The sequence below is a fragment of the Athene noctua genome, unplaced genomic scaffold, assembly GCF_965140245.1.
Source record: "Athene noctua unplaced genomic scaffold, bAthNoc1.hap1.1 HAP1_HAP1_scaffold_269, whole genome shotgun sequence".
In the NCBI taxonomy this organism is placed as follows: domain Eukaryota; kingdom Metazoa; phylum Chordata; class Aves; order Strigiformes; family Strigidae; genus Athene; species Athene noctua.
Genome location: NW_027437731.1, coordinates 40,023 through 65,199, shown reverse-complemented (window position 1 = coordinate 65,199; position 25,177 = coordinate 40,023). Strand labels below are relative to the sequence as shown.

Sequence of the window (25,177 nt, the reverse complement as noted above, 5' to 3'; positions counted from 1 at the left end):
TCCAGAGCCTCAACATCAGGTTTATCGCAGTAGGCCCCATGGCAGGGCAACTGCCATGACCAAGGGGGCCAAGAGCTCTGTCTCGTGTGGCCTTTCAGCCCCGGCAGAGCCCTCAGCCATCTCTGCTGCAGGTTTGCTTCTGCTGGGCCCTTCAGGCGCCTTTTTCCCTCCAGGCTGGTGACATCCATCTCCCTTTCCTCCCTCGCTCTCCTCCCGGCATTCCCACCCCTTCACTGATGTCTCTCCACACTCACTGCCTGTTCCTTGAAACACAGAGCCACAGGCTGACCCACACTCCCTCTGGGCGACCTCTTACACCACAATACCACCTCCTGATTGAGATTTCTTTTCCCTCAACTCCCATCTGAACCTCCCAGTCTGCACTTTGTTGAGGTTTCCTTCTCTTCCCACTACCAAGAAAAGCTCCGTTATCTCAGAAACTCTCCTCCCAGCAGGTGCAGGCGACTGCTGTAGTGCCCTGAGCCTCCACCTCACCAGGCTCAAGCAGCCCCGGTCCTTCAGCCTCTCCACAAAGGCCCCAAAGCCCACCCTGGCACATCTCCTTTGGAGCTTCTGCCTTTCCTCTCCATTCCTCCAGGACAGGGAGCCTCTCCCCCAGTCACACCAGTCTAGAGGTGGCCTCCCCAGCGCTGAGTCAAGGGCATGATAACGCCCTGGTTTGGTTTGCAGCCTAAGAGAAGGCTCTGGGGGTTCTCACTGACAAGCAGCTGAACAGGAGCCAGCAGTGTGCCCGGGGGGCCAAGAAAGCCAACGGCATCCTGGCTTGTGTCAGCACTAGTGTGACCAGCAGGAGCAGGGAGGTGACAGTCCCCCTGTGCTCTGCCCTGGGGAGGCCACACCTGGAGGGTTGTGTCCAGGTTTGGGCACCTCAATCCCAGAGAGATCTGGAGGGGCTGGAGCGAGGGCAGAGGAGGGCAACGAGGCTGGGGAAGGGCTGGAGAATCAATCCTGTGAGGAGCCAGGGAAGGAGCTGGGAGTGTTGAGTGTGAGGAGGAGGAGGCTGAGGGGAGCCCTCATCCCTCTCTGCAGCTCCTGACAGGACATTGCAGAGAGGCTGGGGCTGGGCTCTGCTCCCAGGGGATCAGGGACAGGACAAGAGGGAACGGCGGGAAACTGCCCCAGGGGAGGGTCAGGCTGGGCAGGAGGAGAAAATATTTTGCAGAAAGAGTGGTCAGAGGGTGGAATAGTCTGCCCGGGGAGGGGGTGGAGTCCCCATCCCTGGATGTGTTTAAGGGTGTTTTAGATGAGACCTTGAGGGATACGGTGTAGAGGAGAACTTGTAGAGTCGGGCTGATGGTTGGACTCGATGATCCCAAGGGGCTTTTCCAACCTCAGTGATTCTGTGATTCTGTGAATAACAGAGGTTCCTCCGCATTCAGAACCCATGTCTTGTCCCCAGATTGCTGGGGCCAGCTGCTGGCCAATCAGGACCCTGTGGCTGTCATGGAGTCACAATCAGCATCACAATTTGTGGCGCCTTTGCCCGTCTCTCCCCATGCACTCCCTTGAGCCCTCATGGCTGCTGGACCCCACGTTCAACAGCCACACCCAGCCCTTCGCTGGCCTTTCCCTCTCCCTGCCCCACGCCTGGGCAGAGCCGGGGGGGACGTGTCGCCTTCAGGCTTTGCAGTGCTCATGCAGAATTACTGCCACAAAGTCGGTGCTGGGATCAGACTCGGCGCTGTGGAGCAGAGCCCAGCAAGACAGAGCAGCGTCCAGCAGGAGATGTGCAGTGGTGGCCGCCACCTTGCTCTGGCCAGGGGGCTTCTGTCCGTGCACTGAAAGGATCTGCTGCTACCAAGATGCACTTGGTGTTTCCAGCTGTCACTGCAGAGCTGCCCCAAACCGATCTGCAGTTGTGGCCGTGGTCTCCCCTCTGTGGGGGCTGGGCTGGGGCTTTGACTCCAGTGTCACCTGCACTGGTCACGGCACAAGGCAGACAGCTCCTACCCAGAGATCTACATCCTGGTGGGGGTTAGGCCAGCGCTCCCTGCCCTTCACTCTGCTCACAGTGTTTGCCTCAGCGCAGGGACCAGCTTGATGAGATTCCCAGGAATATTCTGAGGCACAATCCAATGCTTGTTGCCGTCTGCATCCACAGCATCAGAAATATTCCTTTCCCTTACATTGCAGATTGACTGATAGGCCTGGTCACATGACTGCCTGGAATTTCCCTTCCTGGAAGGTGACATTTTCCCAGAGTGGGTCAAGGTGATGGGCTCTGTCACGGCCACTTGGAGACACTTCTCCTGGAGTTCTTCAGCCTGAGTTTACCCCAGATGACCCAGGAGTGCTCACGGATGCTCCTGTGCCTGCTAATAGCTGGGCCAAGGTTCTCAGGTTCCCAATGGCCTCTTCAGCTGTGGGTCATCCCCAGGAATCTGCTGGAACTGGTAACATGACCCGTGGTGCCCCCACAGGAACCGGGGCCTTCCCAGTAGAACCTATGGGTCTTGCCCAAGACTTACCCTAAGTTCCCAGGCTGCAGGCAGTGCAGTGCATTTGTTGTCACTTGTGTTAGTGACTCAGCACTGCTGTGGCCCACACAGATGGGTGTGTTACAGGTTGTGTCTCCCCCACGTTGGGCGCCCAAATAGACTGTGATGGTTTGACTCTGGCTAAACGCCAGGTATCCACCAAGTCACTCTATCACTTCCCCCCCTTTTCCCCTTGTTTTCTCAACAGAGCAAAGAGGGGAAAGGAAATAATATAAACCAATAATTGTGGAAAAAATAAGAAAAAAAGCAGTTTTAATCTAAGCAAAAAAAAGCAAAGTTCTGTGCGTGGAAGCAAATCAAACAGATTTATTCTCTACTTCCCATGGACAGGCGATGTGGGGCCTTCTCAGGATCAGGGCTCCCATATGCGTAGTGGTTGCCTCGGAGGACCAAGGGTGACCCCACCCCCTTCCTCCTTTCTCCCAGCTTTACACTGAGCAGACGTCACATGGTCTGGAATGTCCCTTTGGTCGTTCGGGTCAGCTGTCCTGGCTGTGTCCCCTCCCAAGATGTTGCCCACCCCGTCCCACTGGGGGAAATGTCGGAAGGAGCCTTGGTGCTGTGTAAGCCCTGCTCAGCAGCAGCCACCACACCAGGGTGCTGCCAACACCCTGCAGCTCCCAGCATAAACCACAGCACCGTGAGGGCTGCTGTAGGGGAAACCAATTCCAGCTCAGCCAGACCCAGTGCAGTCTCCCCGTTTTGGAGAAGTAAGGGCGACCTGAATAGTGTTGAGTGAAGGTCTGACAAGGTGGGGCTCAGGGCTTAGTGCACATAACCTGTGTGAGGTGGCTGAGGGACGTGGAGTTTTTGGCCCAGTGGTGTGAAGGCTCCAGGCACCATAGGAGTAGCCTGAGAGTGGCTGACGGGGGATTACAGAGATGAAGGAGAATTTCATTGAAGTAAGAAAGAGCGTGAGAAACACTAATGCCAAAAAGTACAGCAGGGGAGGCCCAGGCTGGGCACAGAGCAATGTCCCTGGAAGGGCAGTGCTGTGGTGGAACAGGTCACCCCGAGGGAGACTGGAGCAGCCCCAGGCTTTGTGTGTCAAGGAGCAGGCAGGGAGGACGCAGAGATCTCAGGAAAGGAAGGGAGATGCTCAGGGGAGAGCAGGGTGTGGGAGCTGGGTGGACGTCTCCAGCCGGCAGAGAAAGAGGTGCAGGTGTGGGACACGGTGGGACAGCCTGTGGTGGAGACGACAGAGGGGTGAGCAAAGTCTGAGCATCCCCCAGCAGAGCTGAGCTCTCTCTGCCCTTGGCTCTGGCTGGTGTCTCTGCCACTGGTGGCCATGAGGAAGCCCCTTCCCCTTCCAGCACTGGGTCTCATGGCCTCCCCTTCCCCAGCCGAGAGCCTGGCAGGGGTTGGACCATAGTCCTGCCCTTGGCATTGCCCATCCCCACATCACCCTGCCCCAGGAAGAGCCCTGAGGAACAGCATCTGACTTCCCAGGGGCTGGGGGTCAGGGCGTGGCCCTTTGCTCCATGTAACACACCCAGGTTTGCTCAGAATCTGTTCCACACTGACAGGGCCTTTGTTTCCCTGTCATCTCTGCCGGGAGTTTTCTGCTGTAACCAGCCCCGCAGGAGGTTTGTCAGGAATGGTCCTCACTGGGAGCCATTAACACTCCAAGAAACTTTGCAGTTGGCCTCTGGCTTTGACTTCCTGACTGGCACCTTCATCATCCAATCACTGTCTGAGGTCCATGGACTCAGACCAACCCTCCTCAAGGAGTCATTAAAATGCCTTGGGCTTGCATTCTGCTGTGATGCTGGGCCGGGCTGCTGGGCTGGAGGGAGCTGAGGGCAAGTGGTCAGCGCTGCAGAGAGCCAGCTCTGCCCAGGAGCAGCTCCTCTGCAAAGCGCAGCAGGGCTGAGGGCACTGCCTGCAGGCACCGAGGGCAGAGGAGCCGGGCACAGAGAGGGCAGAGGCAGACGGCACTGGCAGGGTGCTGAGAGCTCACTGCAGGAGAAATCTTCCCAGCAGGTAACATGGTAAGTGAACTCTTGTTTTGCTGGGTGGGCAGGGGGAGGTGGCATTTTATTCCTCCTTTCTAGAGAAAGTGCTAAGGCAGCTGTTTCATTAGCACATCTTTAATTGTCTCCTGAGCCCCTGCAGAGGCAGAGCTGCCCCTGGGCAGGGCCCTGCTGCCAGGAGGGGTCTGCAGGGCAGAGCTGAGCACCCAGCGGGTGGGATGGGGGCTGTGAGCACTGACAGGGAGGAGACGTGGGGACAGAGAAGCAGCTCCTGGCTGGGACAGCTCCAGGCACCAGAGACATGGGCAGGGAGTCAGAGGGAGCTGCTGCTGGAAACACCTTGGGGGCAGGAATTCAGGCACCCCCTGCCATCCCCTGCAGTGCAGACACCCACTCCAGAGGAGCCCCCTGGTCTCCTCTCCCAGCCAGCAGAGCCCCACCCGCTGTCCCTGTGCTGCCTCCTCCCAGCAGCACTGGGGCATTTCCCCACATTTCCCCGTGGGCCTCTGCTCCCCGCGTTGGGATCACCGGACGTTCGGGGATGGGCGGGGGTTCAGCTGGGAGCAGCACCTGTGGGCACTGCCATGCAGATGTTTCCCTGGGAGTGAAATGTCCGAGTGCCCTCGCCATCTGCAGGCTCCGGGGGACACAAAGGAGCCAGTTCCCCCCTCGGGACACCCCATCTTTAGGGCACTGGACTCTTTCCCAGTGGGGTCCTGCTGGGCTGCAGCCTGTCCTCCAGAAGGGCACAGCTCTCCCCGGGCAGCTCTGTGTTCTCCAGCAGCCCCGTGAGGAACTGGATGGAGAGAAATGAGAAATCTGTCCCGACTGATTGATGCTTTTTCCTCTGTGAACAGGCCCTCGTGCCGTGAGGGAGCAAATGTCCGACGGCAGCTCCATCACCGAGTTCCTCCTCCTGGCATTCGCAGACAGACGGGAGCTGCAGCTCCTGCACTTCTGGCTCTTCCTGGGCATCTCCCTGGCTGCCCTCCTGGGCAACGGCCTCATCATCACCACCATCGCCTGTGACCACCGCCTGCACACCCCCATGTACTTCTTCCTCCTCAACCTCTCCCTCCTCGACCTGGGCTCCCTCTCCACCACTCTCCCCAAAGACATGGCCAACTCCCTCTGGCACAACAGGCACATCTCCTACTTGGGGTGTGCTGCACAGCTCTTCTTCTTTTTCTTCTTCATCTCAGCAGAGTTTTCTCTCCTCACCATCATGTCCTACGACCGCTACGTTGCCATCTGCAAACCCCTGCACTACGGGACCCTCCTGGCAGCAGAGCTTGTGTCCACATGGCAGCAGCTGCCTGGGGCACTGGGTTCCTCAATTCTCTCCTGCACACGGCCAACACATTTTCACTACCACTCTGCCAGGGCAACACCCTGGACCAGTTCTTCTGTGAAATCCCCCAGATCCTCAAGCTCTCCTGCTCACACTCCTACCTCAGGGAAGTTGGGCTTATCATGGTCAGTGCCTGTTTGGCTTTTGGGTGTTTTGTGTTCATTGTGGTGTCCTATGTGCAGATCTTCAGGGCCGTGCTGAGGATCCCCTCTGAGCAGGGACGGCACAAAGCCTTTTCCACGTGCCTCCCTCACCTGGCCGTGGTCTCCCTATTTGTCAGCACTGGTCTGTTTGCCCACGTGAAGCCCTCCTCCTTCTCAGCCCCAACCCTGGACCTGGTGGTGTCATTTCTGTACTCTGTAATTCCTCCATTAGTGAATCCTGTCATCTATAGCTTGTGGAACAGGGATCTCAAACATGCCCTGGATAGCATGATAACTAGATATTTTTAAGCAATATACGACTCATGTTCTACAGCGCAGTAGTATTAATAGAACTCTGTACAGGCCCAATGTGTCATGTCTATATTCTGTTGTTGGTGTTGGTATTATAATTTGAAAGAGGATAACGCAGGGCTGATTTCGTTATTGCTGAGCAGGGCTTACACAGGGTCAGGGACATTCCTGCTCCTCACCCCACCCCACCAGCGAGCAGCTGGGGGTGCACAAGGAGCTGGGAGGGGACACGGCTGGGACAGCTGACCCCGACTGACCAACGGGGTATTTTGTACCTTAGGACATCATGCTCCGTTATATAAAGCTGGGGGAGAAGGACGAACATGGGGACATTCAGAGTTATGGAGTTCGTCTTCCCACGTCACTGTTATGTGAGATGGAGCCCTGATGTCCTGGAGATGGCTGAAGCTCTGCCTAGAAATGGGAAGAAGTGAATGAATTCCACCTTTTCCTTTACTTACCTGTGTGGTTTTTTCTGTACCTATTAAACTGCCTTTATCTCAACCTACAAGTTTTCTCCCTTTTACACTTCTGATTCACTCCCCCATTGCACCCAGCGGAGTGAGTGTGTTGGGCCCAGATGCTGGATGGGTTCAAACCATGACATTGACCCAGGGCAAACATGATGCTGTAGCCCCTCAGAACCACCAGTTGCAGCACTGGCCTCTCACTTCAGCTCGGAGAGGGTCTTTGTCCCTCCACAGAGGGACACCAAATGAGTAGGTCAGAAGTTCATGTTTGCATTTTATGGAGGAGATGTAAACATGCACATCATGTGTGTGAGGTGAGAGAGCACAAATGCCATTCCTGGGGGTGCTGTGAAGGTGTGTGGCACAAACAGGGTCATGAGGTGACTTCACATTGACAGTAACGTCCCCTGGGCAACCCCCTGGCTGCAGCCCTGGGAGGTGTTTCCTTGAACCGAGGTCCCCGAGTCCATTCCTCATGCCGTGGGGCATCTCCCACGAGTGCAGAGCAGGGTGATCAGCACAGGGCTGAGGGGCCTCCCAGCCTCTGGCCGTGGCAGCAGGAGCCCAGAGAGACACGACGACTCCGGCAATGCACTGCCTCTGCGTGTGCAAGGGAAGGACTCGTGTCTCTGAACCCCCTGTGTGTAAGGTGAGGGCATGGGGCCAGCTGAGATGTGGGCACCTGACAGAGCCCGGACACTTGTGTGTGTGACCCAGGAACAACCCCCACTCTCCCAGTGAGACTCATCTCCGCTGCCTTGGACAGGCTCATGGCAAGTGCTCCTGTTGGCTCCGTCACCCTCGCCGGTGATTCTGGGCTGAGCCCTCAGAAGGGCCAGAGCAATCAGAGAGGTTCTGGGGTCCATGGAGAAGGCCGAGGGCAAACCCATCTTCAAGAAGGGCAGGAATGAGAACTGGGAGAATTATAGGGGGAGAGTTATAGGCTTGTCAGCTTCCCTCCATCACTGGGAAGGTCGTAGGCTGTCCCGATCCGATATCGGGGGAGGGTTCTTAAAATGCTGCATATCCTTATGAACTTTATTTCTATAACAACTAATAAGAGCGATAGGAGAGAGAGGAAAAGAATGGAAAAGGTTGGAACCCCTAAGCAAGAACACGGTAGAGGCGCAACTAATTACCACCACCACGACTGGGGATCCGGCGATGTTCTGTCGGTCCGATGATGCTCCACGTTCCTGGCTCCGAGTTGGTTCCCCTCTTCTTGTTGGTTCCCATCTTCTAGCTGGTTTCCCTCTTGCAAAGGAGTACACAGTCTGTCTTTTTTATAGTCCCCATCCCCACAGTTTGTCCGCCCATTTCCACGGGGCTCGTTGTTGTAGGTGCCACCCCGTGGCCCTCTGTGCACGCATGCCTGTGTGTCCATGGTGGTCGTGCTGGCGAGGGGCCAATCTGTCTCGCCGCGGTTTCCCCTCCACCCGGCTCACGCGCTCGCGCACGTAGGCGCAGCTCGATAGATGACTGCTAATGTTCTCGTCTAGGGCGGATGTGGTTTTCCTCGGGGACTGTGTGTTTGCTCCTTTACGTTGAGTCAGGAGGTGGTCGTCGTGGAGACAGCGATGTTGAGACATACTAAATGTCCAAAAAGTTCCTTACATTGTCCTTCTCCCCCAGCTTTATATAACTGAGCATGATGTCGTAAGGTACAAAATACCCCGTTGGTCAGTCGGGGTCAGCTGTCCCAGCCGTGTCCCCTCCCAGCTCCTTGTGCACCCCCAGCTGCTCGCTGGTGGGGTGGGGTGAGGAGCAGGAATGTCCCTGACCCTGTGTAAGCCCTGCTCAGCAATAACGAAATCAGCCCTGCGTTACCAGCACTGTTCATGGCACAAACCAAACCCCAGCCCCATAGCAGCTCCCAGCAAGAAAAGGAACTCTCTCCCAGCCAGAGCAGCACAGGCAGCTGCCCCAGTGTGTCCAGTGAGCGCAGACACAGAGCAGAGCCTGCTCCTTCAGGTCTCTCCCAGGAGGCCTGGCTGTGCGAGGACACTGCTGCCAGCCCCCACCCTGCAAATCACACTGTTCACCTCTTCGCTGGGGTTTTCCTCTGCGGGCCACTTCCTTGGGCGTGTTCTTGAGATCAGGTTTGGGAGAAGAGCTCAGCCTTCAGGCACTGCCCTGAGCAGATCCTCTTTCATGAGGGAACCGCTCTTCGGGAGGCCGGCTCTGTCACACAAGTGCCCAGTGCCTGTCCCTGCCTGCGGTCACAGGGCTGTCACACAGCAGGAGTGTGACCAAGCTGCCAGGGCACTCAGGCCTCACACCAAACCGAAGGGATCAGAAAGAGAGTGTGGAAGGGAAGAGAGAACATCTCTGGAGGACCAAGTGCTCCCTGGCAGGGCTGCCATGCTGGGACTCTCTTCCCCTCCACCTCTGCACACAAGAATTTTTCGTGCAGGTCCTTAAAATCTTACAGGAAAAATCTCAGAAGAAAAAAAAGTCAATGCATGCCCTTTGTTTTTTTAAAACACACACAGATCATGGCTCCTCATTAATCCAGCCACTCGATCAGAAAAGAAAAGCAGACAGTGAATTAGAAGGGGAGTGGAAACCTCTTTCTAAGTATAATACAACCATCAACTACAGAAAATGTACATGATATCCTGGGCCTGTACAAAGTTAAACCTGTGCAGCAGCAGATGAGCAGTTTCTTCCTTCAAAATAACATCTAGTTATCAGTTTCCTCAGGGCATCCTTTATCTCCTGGTTCCTCATGCTGTAGATGAGGGGGTTCACTGCTGGAGGCACCACCGAGTACAGAAATGACACCACCAGGTCCAGGGATGGGGAGGAGAGGGAGGGCGGCTTCAGGTCGGCAAACAGGCCAGTACTGACAAAGAGGGAGACCACGGCCAGGTGAGGGAGGCACGTGGAAAAGGCTTTGTGCCGTCCCTGCTCAGAGGGGATCCTCAGCACGGCCCTGAAGATCTGCACATAGGACACCACAATGAACACAAAACACCCAAAAGCCAAACAGGCACTGACCATGATAAGCCCAACTTCCCTGAGGTAGGAGTGTGAGCAGGAGAGCTTGAGGATCTGGGGGATTTCACAGAAGAACTGGTCCAGGGTGTTGCCCTGGCAGAGAGGCAGTGAAAATGTGTTGGCCGTGTGCAGGAGAGAATTGAGGAACCCAGTGCCCCAGGCAGCTGCTGCCATGTGGACACAAGCTCTGCTGCCCAGGAGGGTCCCGTAGTGCAGGGGTTTGCAGATGGCAACGTAGCGGTCGTAGGACATGACGGTGAGGAGAGAAAACTCTACTGAGATAAAAAAGAGAAAGAAAAGTACTTGGCAAGCACACCCCAAGTAGGAGATGTGCCTGTTGTGCCAGAGGGAGTTGGCCATGGCTTTGGGGAGAGTGGTGGAGAGGGAGCCCAGGTCGAGGAGGGAGAGGTTGAGGAGGAAGAAGTACATGGGGGTGTGCAGGCGGTGGTCACAGGCGATGGCGGTGATGATGAGGCCGTTGCCCAGGAGGGCAGCCAGGGAGATGCCCAGGAAGAGCCAGAAGTGCAGGAGCTGCAGCTCCCGTCTGTCTGCGAATGCCAGGAGGAGGAACTCGGTGATGGAGCTGCCGTTAGTCATTTGTTTCTACTGGACATGGGGACCTCTATGTGTTGGAAAAACAAGTGAGAATTTAGGGTAGATTTCTGTGAACAAAAGATACTCCGTAAGTTTTGACTAATCCCTCCTTTAACACTCCCCTTATCATGTACCCTTGGAACTGTCCTGGGGGTGATGTGGGGCTGGGAGCAGCCCTGCCCCAGGCAGCACCCTCTCCACAGCAGCAGGACCCTGCCCTGCCGGGGTCTCTCCTGCCCCCCACAGCTGCTCCCCCCGGCGCCGTGGGCAGCTCCCCGGGCAGGCTGAGTGCTGACCCTGGCCGGCGGCAGAGTCCCTGCTCCAGCACACAGCCCCGGGGGTGCAGGGACCCTGCTCGGAAGGACAGCCCTGGGCACCCCCGGCCGCACCCGCGGCTGCACCCCCTGCAGCCGTCCCCGGGAGAAGGCAGAGCCATGGCCTGTCCCTCTGGCAGCGCAGCAGGGAAGCCCTGCTCGGGAGCACGGCCTCCTCCTCCAGACACCAGGGAGATTCCTGGGGCTGTGCCGGCCTCACCACATCCCTCCGCCACCTGCAGCTGCCCTGCCCCGCCCCACACCCACAGACTGACGGTGTCACGGGCTGGGAAGATTTCTCCTGCAGTGAGCTCTCAGCACCCTGCCAGTGCCGTCTGCCTCTGCCCTCTCTGTGCCCGGCTCCTCTGCCCTCGGTGCCTGCAGGCAGTGCCCTCAGCCCTGCTGCGCTTTGCAGAGGAGCTGCTCCTGGGCAGAGCTGGCTCTCTGCAGCGCTGACCACTTGCCCTCAGCTCCCTCCAGCCCAGCAGCCCGGCCCAGCATCACAGCAGAATGCAAGCCCAAGGCATTTTAATGACTCCTTGAGGAGGGTTGGTCTGAGTCCATGGACCTCAGACAGTGATTGGATGATGAAGGTGCCAGTCAGGAAGTCAAAGCCAGAGGCCAACTGCAAAGTTTCTTGGAGTGTTAATGGCTCCCAGTGAGGACCATTCCTGACAAACCTCCTGCGGGGCTGGTTACAGCAGAAAACTCCCGGCAGAGATGACAGGGAAACAAAGGCCCTGTCAGTGTGGAACAGATTCTGAGCAAACCTGGGTGTGTTACATGGAGCAAAGGGCCACGCCTCACCCCCAGCCCCTGGGAAGTCAGATGCTGTTCCTCAGGGCTCTTCCCGGGGCAGGGTGATGTGGGGATGGGCAATGCCAAGGGCAGGACTATGGTCCAACCCCTGCCAGGCTCTCGGCTGGGCAAGGGGAGGCCATGAGACCCAGTGCTGGAAGGGGAAGGGGCTTCCTCATGGCCACCAGTGGCAGAGACACCAGCCAGAGCCAAGGGCAGAGAGAGCTCAGCTCTGCTGGGGGATGCTCAGACTTTGCTCACCCCTCTGTCGTCTCCACCACAGGCTGTCCCACCGTGTCCCACACCTGCACCTCTTTCTCTGCCGGCTGGAGACGTCCACCCAGCTCCCACACCCTGCTCTCCCCTGAGCATCTCCCTTCCTTTCCTGAGATCTCTGCGTCCTCCCTGCCTGCTCCTTGACACACAAAGCCTGGGGCTGCTCCAGTCTCCCTCGGGGTGACCTGTTCCACCACAGCACTGCCCTTCCAGGGACATTGCTCTGTGCCCAGCCTGGGCCTCCTCAGCTGCACTTGGTGACATTAGTTCTTTCTCATGGTGTATCTTTCAACAAAGACAATCTCCATTATCTCTGAAGTCACCCCTCAGCCACTCTCAGGCTACTCCTATGGTTCCTGGAGCCTCCACACCACTGGGCAAAAAACTCCACGTCTCTCCCCCACCTCACACAGGTTATGTGCACTAAGCCCTGAGCCCCACCTTGTCAGACCTTCACTCAACACTATTCAGGTCGCCCTTACTTCTCCAAAACGGGGAGACTGCACTGGGTCTGGCTGAGCTGGAATTGGTTTCCCCTACAGCAGCCCTCACGGTGCTGTGGTTTATGCTGGGAGCTGCAGGGTGTTGGCAGCACCCTGGTGTGGTGGCTGCTGCTGAGCAGGGCTTACACAGCACCAAGGCTCCTTCCGACATTTCCCCCAGTGGGACGGGGTGGGCAACATCTTGGGAGGGGACACAGCCAGGACAGCTGACCCGAACGACCAAAGGGACATTCCAGATCATGTGACGTCTGCTCAGTGTAAAGCTGGGAGAAAGGAGGAAGGGGGTGGGGTCACCCTTGGTCCTCCGAGGTAACCACTACGCGTATGGGAGCCCTGATCCTGAGAAGGCCCCACATCGCCTGTCCATGGGAAGTAGAGAATAAATCTGTTTGATTTGCTTCCACGCACAGAACTTTGCTTTTTTTTGCTTAGATTAAAACTGCTTTTTTTCTTTTTTTTCCACAATTATTGGTTTATATTATTTCCTTTCCCCTCTTTGCTCTGTTGAGAAAACAAGGGGAAAAGGGGGGGAAGTGATAGAGTGACTTGGTGGATACCTGGCGTTTAGCCAGAGTCAAACCATCACAGTCTATTTGGGCGCCCAACGTTGGGGAGACACAACCTGTAACACACCCATCTGTGTGGGCCACAGCAGTGCTGAGTCACTAACACAAGTGACAACAAATGCAATGCACTGCCTGCAGCCTGGGAACTCAGGGTAAGTCTTGGGCAAGACCCATAGGTTCTACTGGGAAGGCCCCGGTTCCTGTGGGGGCACCACGGGTCATGTTACCAGTTCCAGCAGATTCCTGGGGATGACCCACAGCTGAAGAGGCCATTGGGAACCTGAGAACCTTGGCCCAGCTATTAGCAGGCACAGGAGCATCCGTGAGCACTCCTGGGTCATCTGGGGTAAACTCAGGCTGAAGAACTCCAGGAGAAGTGTCTCCAAGTGGCCGTGACAGAGCCCATCACCTTGACCCACTCTGGGAAAATGTCACCTTCCAGGAAGGGAAATTCCAGGCAGTCATGTGACCAGGCCCATCAGTCAATCTGCAATGTAAGGGAAAGGAATATTTCTGATGCTGTGGATGCAGACGGCAACAAGCATTGGACTGTGCCTCAGAATATTCCTGGGAATCTCATCAAGCTGGTCCCTGCGCTGAGGCAAACACTGTGAGCAGAGTGAAGGGCAGGGAGCGCTGGCCGAACCCCCAGCAGGATGTAGATCTCTGGGTAGGAGCTGTCTGCCTTGTGCCGTGACCAGTGCAGGTGACACTGGAGTCAAAGCCCCAGCCCAGCCCCCACAGAGGGGAGGCCACGGCCACAACTGCAGATCGGTTTGGGGCAGCTCTGCAGTGACAGCTGGAAACACCAAGTGCATCTTGGTAGCAGCAGATCCTTTCAGTGCACGGACAGAAGCCCCCTGGCCAGAGCAAGGTGGCGGCCACCACTGCACATCTCCTGCTGGACGCTGCTCTGTCTTGCTGGGGTCTGCTCCACAGCGCCGAGTCTGATCCCAGCACCCACTTTGTGGCAGTAATTCTGCATGAGCACTGCAAAGCCTGAAGGCGACACGTCCCCCCCGGCTCTGCCCAGGCGTGGGGCAGGGAGAGGGAAAGGCCAGCGAAGGGCTGGGTGTGGCTGTTGAACGTGGGGTCCAGCAGCCATGAGGGCTCAAGGGAGTGGATGGGGAGAGACGGGCAAAGGCGCCACAAATTGTGATGCTGATTGTGACTCCATGACAGCCACAGGGTCCTGATTGGCCAGCAGCTGGCCCCAGCAGTCTGGGGACAAGACATGGGTTCTGAATGCGGAGGAACCTCTGTTATTCACAGAATCACAGAATCACTGAGGTTGGAAAAGCCCCTTGGGATCATCGAGTCCAACCATCAGCCCGACTCTACAAGTTCTCCCCTACACCGTATCTCTCAACGTCTCATCTAAACCACCCTTAAACACAGCCAGGGATGGGGACTTCCCCCCCTCCCCGGGCACACTATTCCACCCTCTGACCACTCTTTCTGGGAAAAGTTCGCCCAGCCTGACCCTCCCCTGTGGTAGTTTCCAGCCGTTCCCTCTTGTCCTGTCCCTGATCCCCTGGGAGCAGAGCCCAGCCCCAGCCTCTCTGCACTGTCCTGTCAGGAGCTGCAGAGAGGGATGAGGGCTCCCCTCAGCCTCCTCCTCCTCACACTCAACACTCCCAGCTCCTTCCCTGGCTCCTCACAGGATTGATTCTCCAGCCCTTCCCCAGCCTCGTTGCCCTCCTCTGCCCTCGCTCCAGCCCCTCCAGATCTCTCTGGGATTGAGGTGCCCAAACCTGGACACAACCCTCCAGGTGTGGCCTCCCCAGGGCAGAGCACAGGGGGACTGTCACCTCCCTGGTCCTGCTGGTCACACTAGTGCTGACACAAGCCAGGATGCCGTTGGCTTTCTTGGCCCCCCGGGCACACTGCTGGCTCCTGTTCAGCTGCTTGTCAGTGAGAACCCCCAGAGCCTTCTCTTAGGCTGCAAACCAAACCAGGGCGTTATCATCCCCTTGACTCAGCGCTGGGGAGGCCACCTCTAGACTGGTGTGACTGGGGGAGAGGCTCCCTGTCCTGGAGGGATGGAGAGGTAAGGCAGAAGCTCCAAAGGAGATGTGCCAGGGTGGGCTTTGGGGCCTTTGTGGAGAGGCTGAAGGACCGGGGCTGCTTGAGCCTGGTGAGGTGGAGGCTCAGGGCACTACAGCAGTCGCCTGCACCTGCTGGGAGGAGAGTTTCTGAGATAACGGAGCTTTTCTTGGTAGTGGGAAGAGAAGGAAACCTCAACAAAGTGCAGACTGGGAGGTTCAGATGGGAGTTGAGGGAAAAGAAATCTCAATCAGGAGGTGGTATTGTGGTGTAAGAGGTCGCCCAGAGGGAGTGTGGGTCAGCCTGTGGCTCTGTGTTTCAAGGAACAGGCAGTGAGTGTGGAGAGACATCAGTGAAGGGGTGGGAATGCCGGGAGGAGAGCGAGGGAGGAAAGGGAGATGGATGTCACCAGCCTGGAGGGAAAAAGGCGCCTGAAGGGCCCAGCAGAAGCAAACCTGCAGCAGAGATGGCTGAGGGCTCTGCCAGGGCTGAAAGGCCACACGAGACAGAGCTCTTGGCCCCCTTGGTCATGGCAGTTGCCCTGCCATGGGGGGCTACCGGGATAAACCTGATGTTGAGGCTCTGGACTGTGTTTTCCTCCTCGCCCCTTCCTGGAGAGGCCAGGAGGGGTTGTGCAGTTTCCTACACTCGGCATTGCTCCCCCTCACAGCCCCTGCCCCCAGGAAGAGCCCTGAGCCACACACGAGGGGCAGCATCTCCTTCCCAGGGCCTGAGGGTCAGGGCTTGGCCTTTGTGCTCCATCACCAACCCAAGGGTTTCACAGCAGGACAGCCCTGCACGGGGCCTTTGCCTGCCTGCAATCACAGCCTCCAATTCTCTGCTCTAACGAGTCCCTGCAGAGGCTTTGTCAGTCCTGGCCCTCCGTGGGGCCAATCAGGGCTTCAGGGCACGGGGAGCTTTGCTGCTGACTTGGACTTGTTGAGTCCTTTGCTCAGTCTCCTCTCAGGGCCTGAGCATCATGGACATGGGGCCAAATACACCACGGGGCTCATTAAAATGCACAAAGCCCTAACGAGCTCGTTCTCTTCCTTTAGATTTCTTCATTCTTCAGGACTTGTGCAGCTAATTGGAGTCATTTCCTGGTGTAGTTAAGGAGGAAGATTTCAAAGTGCCCCTAATACAAATCCATCTGTATTTTAAAGAGCACATTATTTAATTTACACTTTAGAGAAGAGGCGATAGCAGCACTCTCTGACTGACATCGATGCAGAGCATCTCCTCGGGAGATCTCCTGGACAGTCCCTTGGGGTCCAACACAGTCCGGACAACCTTTGTCCTCACCCCCAGTCCCAGCATTTCTCTCCTCAGCCGCCTGGGACTCGCATCATCTCTCCTTACATCAGATTTCTCCTCTGATCTCTGCAGCGGGAGGTTACAGCTCCTTTGCACAATCTCCCCCCTGCTGTCCTTGGAGAACCGCCTGCACACGGGCGCAGAAGGATTTCTGCTGTTTGCAAGCAAGGAAAAGTCAAACATCATCAAGTTTCATTCTCTCCCATAAGTCAAGGAGAAGCTGTCACCCATGAGGTTGCCTTTCGACAAGGGGTAATGCTATGAGAAGTATTTTAGGTTGGAAGATAGAAAAATGCAGAGATAAACATACTGGAGTAGTTGGCCAAGGAGACTATTAGTCTGCTAAAAATGAGGTAAGATTTTAACCACCTGAAGTTCAAAGCAGAAGCTCGTGAGCTGAGAGGAATCCGAACATACCGAAAGGATTAGAAAGAATACAAAAGAATTGTGGGGAAAGCCCTTTTTTTTTTTTTTTTTTTTTTTTTTCCTAGTTCGTTCACATTGGAAAATGTGACTTCAGGAATGGTTCGTTCTATTGCGACAGGTGAAAAGAAATGAAAATTTAATTTCATACAGCGTTGCCCAGAATTGGCAATAAAATTAGAGGGGAAGAGCAATTTATTTTATTTTTTTTTACTATTCCCTTTTAAAGATCACGGGGTTGGGGAAGGTCTCTGGTGGGTGAGGACAAGCCAATGTCGCACCCACATTTGAAAGAGGCCAGAATTGCCCCCCAGCACCCACTGGGTGCACGAGGTGAGGAGTGGCCCTTCCAATGAGCCCTCTCGGGTGACATTCCCGGGCACCCAGAAGAACAGACAGTGCCCAAACAGACCCCCCAAGGGGACATCATGGCTCCCCAACCTGATTGCCTTCATGGGGAAGTGGCCGCCTTGGTAGGTGGGAGGAGAACGGTGGGTGTCACCTGACTCCAAGTCAACAAGACCATTGGACACGTTCTCCCTCAATATTCTTGTACCTAAATTAGGCCGTTACAGCCGGGCTGGGGTGGCAACGAGATGGGTAAAACACCCGTTGGAGGCTGAGAGAGCTGTGGTGGAGGGAATACCTGGAGGTCACTGGGACATACTGGGGCGTTGTGGCAGCACAGGGGACCCTTCTGGGTGCACCCATGACCCAGAGGGGGCAGCTGTGGCCGTGCTTGTCACTGACACTAGAGACGACAGTTCCTGAGCCCTGGGGGCGCCGTTCAGATGAACCCTGCCAGGCAACGGGACCGTCCTGTGAGGAACCTCATGAGACAGAAGAAGGACAAAGGTGACGTCTTGCACCTGGGACAGACGGACACCCTGCTGTGGCGGGAGAAGGGCGCTGCCTGGCTGGGGAGCAGCTCTGGGGACAAGGCCTTGGCCGTGCCGGGGGACGGTAAGGAAACATGATCCAGTAATGGGCCACGTGATCCAGCGCGGACTTTGTTGGCCTTTGTTGGCCATTGCTGGACTTTGTTGGCTTTTGTTGATCTTTGTTGGCCATTATTGGCCATTGCTGGCCTTTGTTGAGCATTGTAGGCCATGATTGGGTTTTTCTGGCCTTTGTTGACCTTTGTTGGCTTTTGTTGTCCTTTGTTGGCAATCATTGGCCATTGCTGGCTTTTGTTGGCGTTTGTTGCCCTTTGTTGGCCTTTGTTTTCTTTTGTTGGTCATTGTTGGTCATTGTTGGCCATCATTGGTCTTTTTTGGCTTTTGTTGACTTTTTTGGCCATTGTTGGCCATTGCTGGCCTTTCTTGGCCTTCGTTGGACATCATTGGACTTTGTTGGCAATCGTTGGCCTTTGTTTGCCATTCCTGGCATTTGTTGGCCATTCCTGGCATTTGTTGGACTTTGTTGGCAATCATTAGCCATTTCTGACTTTTGTTGGCCATCATTGGACGTTATTGGCCACCGCTGGACTTTATTGGCCATTGTTGGCCATTGTTGGACATTGTTGGCCATGATTGGTCTTTTTTGGCCTGTGTTGGCAATTTTTGGCCTTTGTTGGCCATCCTTGGACATTGCTGGCCTTTGTTGGCCTTTTTTGGCCATTGTTGGCCTTTCTTGATCTTTATTGGCCACTGTTGGCCATTGCTGGCCTTTTTGGCCTTTGTTGGCCATCGTTGGACTTTGTTGGCAATCGGTGGTTTTTGTTGGCCATTCCTGGCCTTTGTTGGCCTATGTTGGCAATCATTAGCCATTGCTGGACTTTGTTGCCCATCATTGGTCGTTATTGGACATCTTTGGACTTTATTGGACATTGTTGGGGTTTTTTTTGCCATCCTTTGCCTTTGTTTGCCTTTGTTGGCCATCATTGGCCTTTGTTGCTGACCCCAACTGACCAAAGGGATATTCCATACAATGTGACGTCTGCTCAGTATAAAGCTGGGAGAAAGGAGGAAGGGGGTGGGGTCACCCTTGGTCCTCCGAGGCAACCCCTCCACGTGTGGTAGCCCTGCTCCCTGAGAAGGCACGACAGTGCCTCTCCGTGGCAAGTAGAGAATTAATCTCTTTTCTGTGGCGGTTTTTTGTTTTTTTTTTTTTCTTCCACGTGTCGACTTTTGCTTTGCTTCGTCGCAAACTCCTTTTGTTTTACCCCCAAGGGTTGGTTTATCTTATTTTCTTTCCCGTTTTTGCCCTGTTGAGAAAAACAAGGGGGAAAGGGTTGGGGAGTCAAGTGGTAAAGCAACTTGGTGGCTCCCTGGCGTTTAGGCATGGGGTCACCAGTAGGGATGCGCTGCCCCTTTAAGAGCCCCACGGGGCCAAAGTCTGATGGAGAGTCGGGATTGACAGTGGATGATGGTGGCCTGGAGTGTCAAGGTGGACGTTGTCGTGGTTTAATAAATTAGCAGCGACTACAGACAGGAGACACGGGATTTTTGGGGGTGATGTGGGTTTCCGGAAGCCTGCACGTTCCAAATTCCAATCAGGTATCGTTCCCTTGGTCTCTGCTCCGTCCTTCCACAATGTTTGCTGAGGTCATTTAGTCCGTAACTTCGGGTTCCATCTGTCCGGAATCTGAGGAACGAGGCGGAGTCGGCTCACGCGGTGCGAGCAGGAGGCTTTGGCTGTGGCCCGGGGATGCTGCAAGGCACTGTGGGCAATACCAGGGGTATGTGACACTGCGGTTCTTTGGCTGTTCTCACCTAAAACCAGCTCCCATCGAGGCACACATCGGCCCTCTCCATCCTTCTGGCTCCCCCACCAAGTGCACCCAGGGCCTTGGGCAAAAGTAAGCCCACGCACGGGTTTAACTTTACCCCATGGAGGAGTAACCCCGACGGTCTTCCCCAACATAATCCCAGGGAGCACTACGGGGGCTTTGTCGTGCCGAGTTTGTGGGAGTGGGATATAATCCACCTGCCAGGCCTCCCCATATTTTTATTTTAACCATCATCCTCTGTACCAAAGGGGCTTTAACCGATTGGTTGCTTGATCGTAGCACATTCACGGTGTCCACCCCTCAGTCACGAGCCCGTCTCAATGGTCCATCTCAGCCCTGCTGGCCTGAGGAGTCAAGGGCCCAGCGAGCCAGAAATTCACCTTTATGCTGCCAGTCCAGATCCACTCGATCGAGTTTAACAACTTTATTGACGCTCTGGACGAGGGGATCGAGTGCCCCCTCAGTCAGTTTGCAGATGACACCCAGTTGGGTGGGGGTGTTGATCTCTTGAGGGTGGAGAGGCTCTGCAGAGAGACCTGGCCAGGCTGGAGCCATGGGCTGAGCCCAACTAGGGGAGTTTCACTGAGTGGTGAGGCCGCCCCTTGATTCTTGGGTTCAGTTTTTAGCCCCTCACCCCAAAAAGGCCATTGACTGACTCGAGCGTGGCCAGAGAAGGGCAACGGAGCTGGGGTAGGGTCTGGAGCACAGGTCTGCTGGGGAGCGGCTGGGGGAACTGGGGGGGTTCAGTCTGGAGAAGAGGAGGCTGAGGGGAGACCTCCTGGCCCTCTACAGCTACCTGAAAGGAGGGTGCAGAGACCTGGGTTTGAGCCTCTTTAACCTGGTAGTAAGCGACAGGATAAGAGGAAATGGCCTCAAGTTGCGCCAGGGAAGGGTTAGACACGATATTAGTAAGGATTTCTTTGCTGAAGGGGCTGTTGGGCGTTGGAATGGGCTGCCCAGGGCAGGGGGGAGTCCCCATCCCTGGAGGGGTTGCAGAGTCACGTTGACATAACTCTTAGGTATATGGTGCAGCGGGGAACTGTCAGCGTGAGGTTAATGGTTGTCTAGACCATCTTCAATGTCTTTCCCAAACTCGATGATTCCGTGATTCTCAGTAGTTCCTTTGCCCACATCCATCAGCTGTTGCTCTCTGACATGCCCTGGGGGAGCTGAAGTACCCACAGGGTGCTTGGAAGGGTGACCCAGGACCTATGGGAGCCCTTCTGGAGCATTCCCTGGCCACCAGGAAAAGGATCTCCAGACACCTCAGTGGAGACAACTCCTTTGTCTCCATCGGCTAAGAAGGGAAGCCCGGACAACTTGATTTGACACGGACATCGGCCCGGAGGTGTCTGATGTTGGGGAGAACAGTCTCCTCCCTTTCTTCACCTAAAAAGCACTCCCTCTTCATTCACCCCGAAGGGACTAAAAAGGGAGTGTTCCTGGATGATGCAGAGACCCCTTTGAGCAGACACCGTCACACAGATGTGTTGAGACAAGTGCAAATCTGGCCACCCCAACCCAGGGGGTTTCGCTGCAGGTGCTCACCCAGCTTCCCCGTAGCAGGGGAGAGAGCTGCCGCCTCAGTGGGGACTCTCTTGGGGCAAGGGGTGAGGAGTGGCAAGGGTGCTGCTGGGTGGGGAGGGCTTTAGTGTGCTGGGACCTCTGCAAGGCATGGAAATATCTGTCTCTGTGCTGCAGGCCTGAGTATCATAGAAATGCTTAGAAATTATCAATAAATAATGAAATAAAGATGAGAAAAGACGTAAAGCAAATATTTTTTTTAATATATTTGTAAGCTCACTATCAAATTTTCTGCATTAATATTCTTTTAGTTTAGTTTTGCTTTGTTTTGATGTACAAGTCTTTGAGGTATTTCGTGAACATATTTTTTGTTTTTAGTTATGATTTTGAAAGACACAAATATTTCAGGACCAGACTGGGATGTAGCTACAGCCCTTCCCTGTGACTTTAGGGCAGGAGATGCGGGGCTCTGAGGGAAGCCAGCGGGAGCTGGTGCAGAGGAGCTGTAACCTCCAGCTGCAGCGGGGCTGGAGAAGTCTGATGTCAGGAGAAGCTCCCGGTGCCTTGAGGCTGAGGTGTGTCCGGGGGGGCCTCAGCTGCAGAGGCAGCAACCACAGGCAAAGGGGAAAGGTCCTTGGCCCTGCTGGGGGCTCTCCGCCATGCCAGAGCCTCCAACCGCCTTTCCCACAGGCTGTGCTCAGTGTCCCACACCCGCAGCTCTTTCCCTGCAGGCTCTCAGCATCGTCCTTGCTTCCCCACCTCGCGCTCACCTCAGCGTGTCCCTGCCCTTCCTGATACGGGAGAGGAACGAATCGAGGAGACTGTTGCAGCTGGAAGGGACCTACAGTGCTCATCGACTCGCCCACCTGACCAGGTGAGGGCTGACCAAGTTAAAGCTGTTGTTAAGGGCATTGTCCAAATGCCCCTCAAACACTGACCGGCCTGGGACACCGACCCCCTCTCTAGGAAGCCTCTGCCAGGTTTTCTCCTCCATCTCGCTAAAACAAATCCTTCCCCATGTCCAGTCTAAACCTCCCCTGCCACAGCTTTGAGCCGTTCCTACACCTCCTGTCACTGATCCCGGGGAGAAGAGAGCAGCACCTCCCACTCCATGTCCCCTCCTCAGGAAGCTGCAGAGAGCAATGGGGTCACCCCTCAGCCTCCTCTTCTCAAGACCAGACAAACCCCGACACCTCAGCTCGGCCCCAGGTGACATTCCCTCCAGCCCTGTCACCAGCTCTGTCACCCTCCTCTGGGCGCATTCCAGGACCTTCCCATCCTTCTCCAGTTGGGGGCCCAGCACCGCACACAGGACTCAGGGCGAGGCCGCACCAGCACTGAATATCTCTCCATCCTCCCTGGCTCTTCCTTGAAACACAAAGCTATGGGCTGGCCCAGAATCCCTCTCGGTGTCTGGGTGCTGCACAACACTGCCCTTGGGGTGACAATTCTGTAACTTCATGCCCGTTCTGAACCTCTCCAGCTTCCCTTGGGTCACTTATGTCTTTCTCATGCTGTTTCCCACCACACAGAAATGCTCCATCGCCTCTGAACACCCTTCAAGCACTCTCAGGCTCATCCTTTACTGCCCGGAACCTCCCTGCCATTGGCCCCAAGATGTCCACGTCCCTCCGCCTCTGCACACAGGCCATGTGTTGAGACCCCGAACCCCATCTTTGCAGACCTCCCCTCAGCATACTCCACCTCCTCCTGTCTTGCGGAGATAAGACTCTACAACCGTGGAATTATAAAGTGGGTATGTTTATTCAGCGCCGGGCACATGGGGGATCGCTCCACCACAAGCACGCGCATCATTTGCAGCTCCCGTCCGGCTGATACGTTACAGAATAGTGCATATTCATAGAACGCCTGTACATATACAGAGTCTACCCCCGCCTCCCCTCGCTCCTCATGGCAATCAGGTCTCATCCCATTGCGCCTGCGCGATGAGCTCTTCAAGTTCCGGGCAGGGGTCATATAGATGAAGCACCTCTTCTTCCTCACTGATGAACTTTTCACCCTGTCGCTCTGCGCAGCCTCAGTTGTTTCCCTGGGCCCTGGACAAACCGCCAGGCCAGTTTGTGCTGGTGTTTGGGGTAATCTCCTGCTGATACCCACAACTTTAAGCACCAGAGGAGGCTTCTCTTTGGTCTAGGAGATAGTCGCCTAGCAACGTTATCAGCACCTGGTATGTCTTTGCACACAGCCCCTTACGCCTCCTTTTGTCTTGGTGAAAGTTCCGCAGTCTTGCACCATCAATCTAAGGTTGTTTAGACTCCCCATCTCACCACATGCTGAATCTCTACAGAGCCCACATTTACAAAAGCCAGACCTGACTGGAGCCCAGTCCCAGGGAGGAAAGAGGGCCTTCCCCAACAGGGAACTCAGCACATTGCACCCGCAGAGAAAGACACTGCCCCTGCCTGCAAGGGGTCCCAGCTTTTATCCCTAAGTGGGACACCTGACCTTTGTTTAATTAATGCAGGACCCATGGGGCTCATTTACCCCATGGCTCTGTCTGCCAGGCCGGCCCCACCCTGGAGGGAAGCCTAAAGGCAAACTTACCCCCCCTTTGGGAAGGGCTGTGGGAATCACCCCTATGTCAACCTTAATTTGGGGCTTGGGGTTGAAACCCCAGCATTTCAACCCTGCCCCAGCTCCGTTGCCCTTCTCTGGCCACGCTCGAGTCATTCAATGGCCTTTTTGGGGTGAGGGGCCCAGAACTGAACCGACTCAGCGAGGGGCGGCCTCCCCAGTGCCGAGCACAGGGCTCAGATCCCTTCCCTGTCCCTGCTGGCCACGCCAGTGCTGACACAAGCCAGGATGACGTTGGCCTTCTTGGCCCCCTGGGCACTCTGCTGGATCATTATCAATCCCCCCAGGTCCCTCTCTTACTGACAGCTCTCCAGCCACTCCTCCCCAGGCCTGTAGCCCTGCTGGGGGTTGTTGTGGTCCAAGGGCAGCCCCCGGCATTTGCCCTCAGTGAAACTCCCCCAGTTGGGCTCAGCCCATGGCTCCAGCCTGGCCAGGTCTCTCTGCAGCCTCCCCACCCTCGAGAGATCAACACCCCCACCCAACTGGGTGTCATCTGCAAACTGACTGAGGGGGCCCTCGATCCCCTCGTCCAGAGCATCAATAAAGATGTTAAACAGGAGTGGCCCCAGCACCCAGCCCTGGGGGACACCACTCGTGACCACCAGCCAACCGGATTTAACTCCCTTCACCACAACTCTCTGGGCCCGGCCATCCAGACAGTTTTTTACCCAGCGAAGCGTGTGCCCATCCCAGCCTCGAGCAGCCAGTGTCACCAGGAGAATGCTGTGGGAAACGGTGTCAGAGGCCTTGCTGAAGTCAAGGTAAACAGCACCCACAGCCTTTCCCTCATCCAATCAGCAGGTCGCCCTGTCATAGAAGGAGATCAGGTCTGTCAGGACGCAGGACCTGCCTTTCATAACCCCGCTGACTGGGCCTGATCCCCTGCCTGTCCCTCACGTGCTCTAGGATGGCACTCAGGATGAGCTGCTCCATCAGCTTCCCGGGCACCGAAGTCAAGCTGACAGGCCTGTAATTTCCCGGATCATCCTTCAGACCCTTCTTGTAGATGGGCGTCACACTGGCCCATTTCCAATCTGTCGGTCCCTCCCTGCTCAGCCAGGACTGCTGGCAAATGATAAAAAGCGGCTTGGCCAGCACCCAGCCAGCTCCTTCAGCACCCTGGGGCGTATCCCGTCTGGTCCCACAGACTGGTGTGTGTCTGTGGGATGCAGCAGGTCACTGACTGTCTCCTCCTGGATTGCGGGGGGGGTCGTCCCAACAGTCTCTGTCCTCTGCCTGCGGAGGCTGGATTCCCTCAGGACAACTGGTCTTGTTGCTAAAGCCTGAGGCAAAGAAGGCCTTAAGCACCTCAGCCTTCTCCTCGTCACTTGTTGCCATGTCTCCTCCTGCCTCTGGCAGGGGATGGAGACTCTCCCTGGACTTTCTCTTGCTACTGACATCCTTACAGAAACATTTCTTGTTGTCCTTGACTGCTGAGGCCAGATTAATTTCCAGCTGGGCTTTAGCCCTTCTGATTTCCACCCTGCACAGCCTCACAGCCTCTTTGGAATCACTGTGAGTCGCTAGCCCCTTCTTCCAAAAGTGGTAAACCCTCCTTTCTCCCTGAGTTGCAGCCAAATCTCCCTGTACAGCCAGGGAGGTCTTCTCTGTTGCTGGCTTCTCTTAGAGCACCCGCGGACCGCCTGCTCCTGAGCCATTAACACTTTCTTCTTGCAGAGCCCCCAGACATCCTGGGCCCCTGTACCCTTCAGGATCGTCTCATAG

General features: G+C 55.8%; 1 protein-coding gene and 1 pseudogene across 1 annotated transcript; one reads left to right on the top strand and one right to left on the bottom strand.

The window, feature by feature from the left end:
* Positions 1–5,372: 5,372 nt before the first annotated feature.
* Positions 5,373–6,295, top strand: LOC141955482 (olfactory receptor 14A16-like; annotated as a pseudogene).
* Positions 6,296–9,402: 3,107 nt separating this feature from the next.
* Positions 9,403–10,365, bottom strand: LOC141955480 (olfactory receptor 14J1-like). The gene has a single exon (XM_074895228.1). The coding sequence runs from the start codon at positions 10,363–10,365 to the stop codon at positions 9,403–9,405; it is 963 nt and encodes a 320-aa protein (XP_074751329.1).
* Positions 10,366–25,177: the final 14,812 nt, after the last annotated feature.

Excerpts from the sequence above, each read along its gene's own strand:
- LOC141955480 (XM_074895228.1), bottom strand. The coding sequence starts at position 10,365 with ATGACTAACGGCAGCTCCATCACCGAGTTCCTCCTCCTGGCATTCGCA.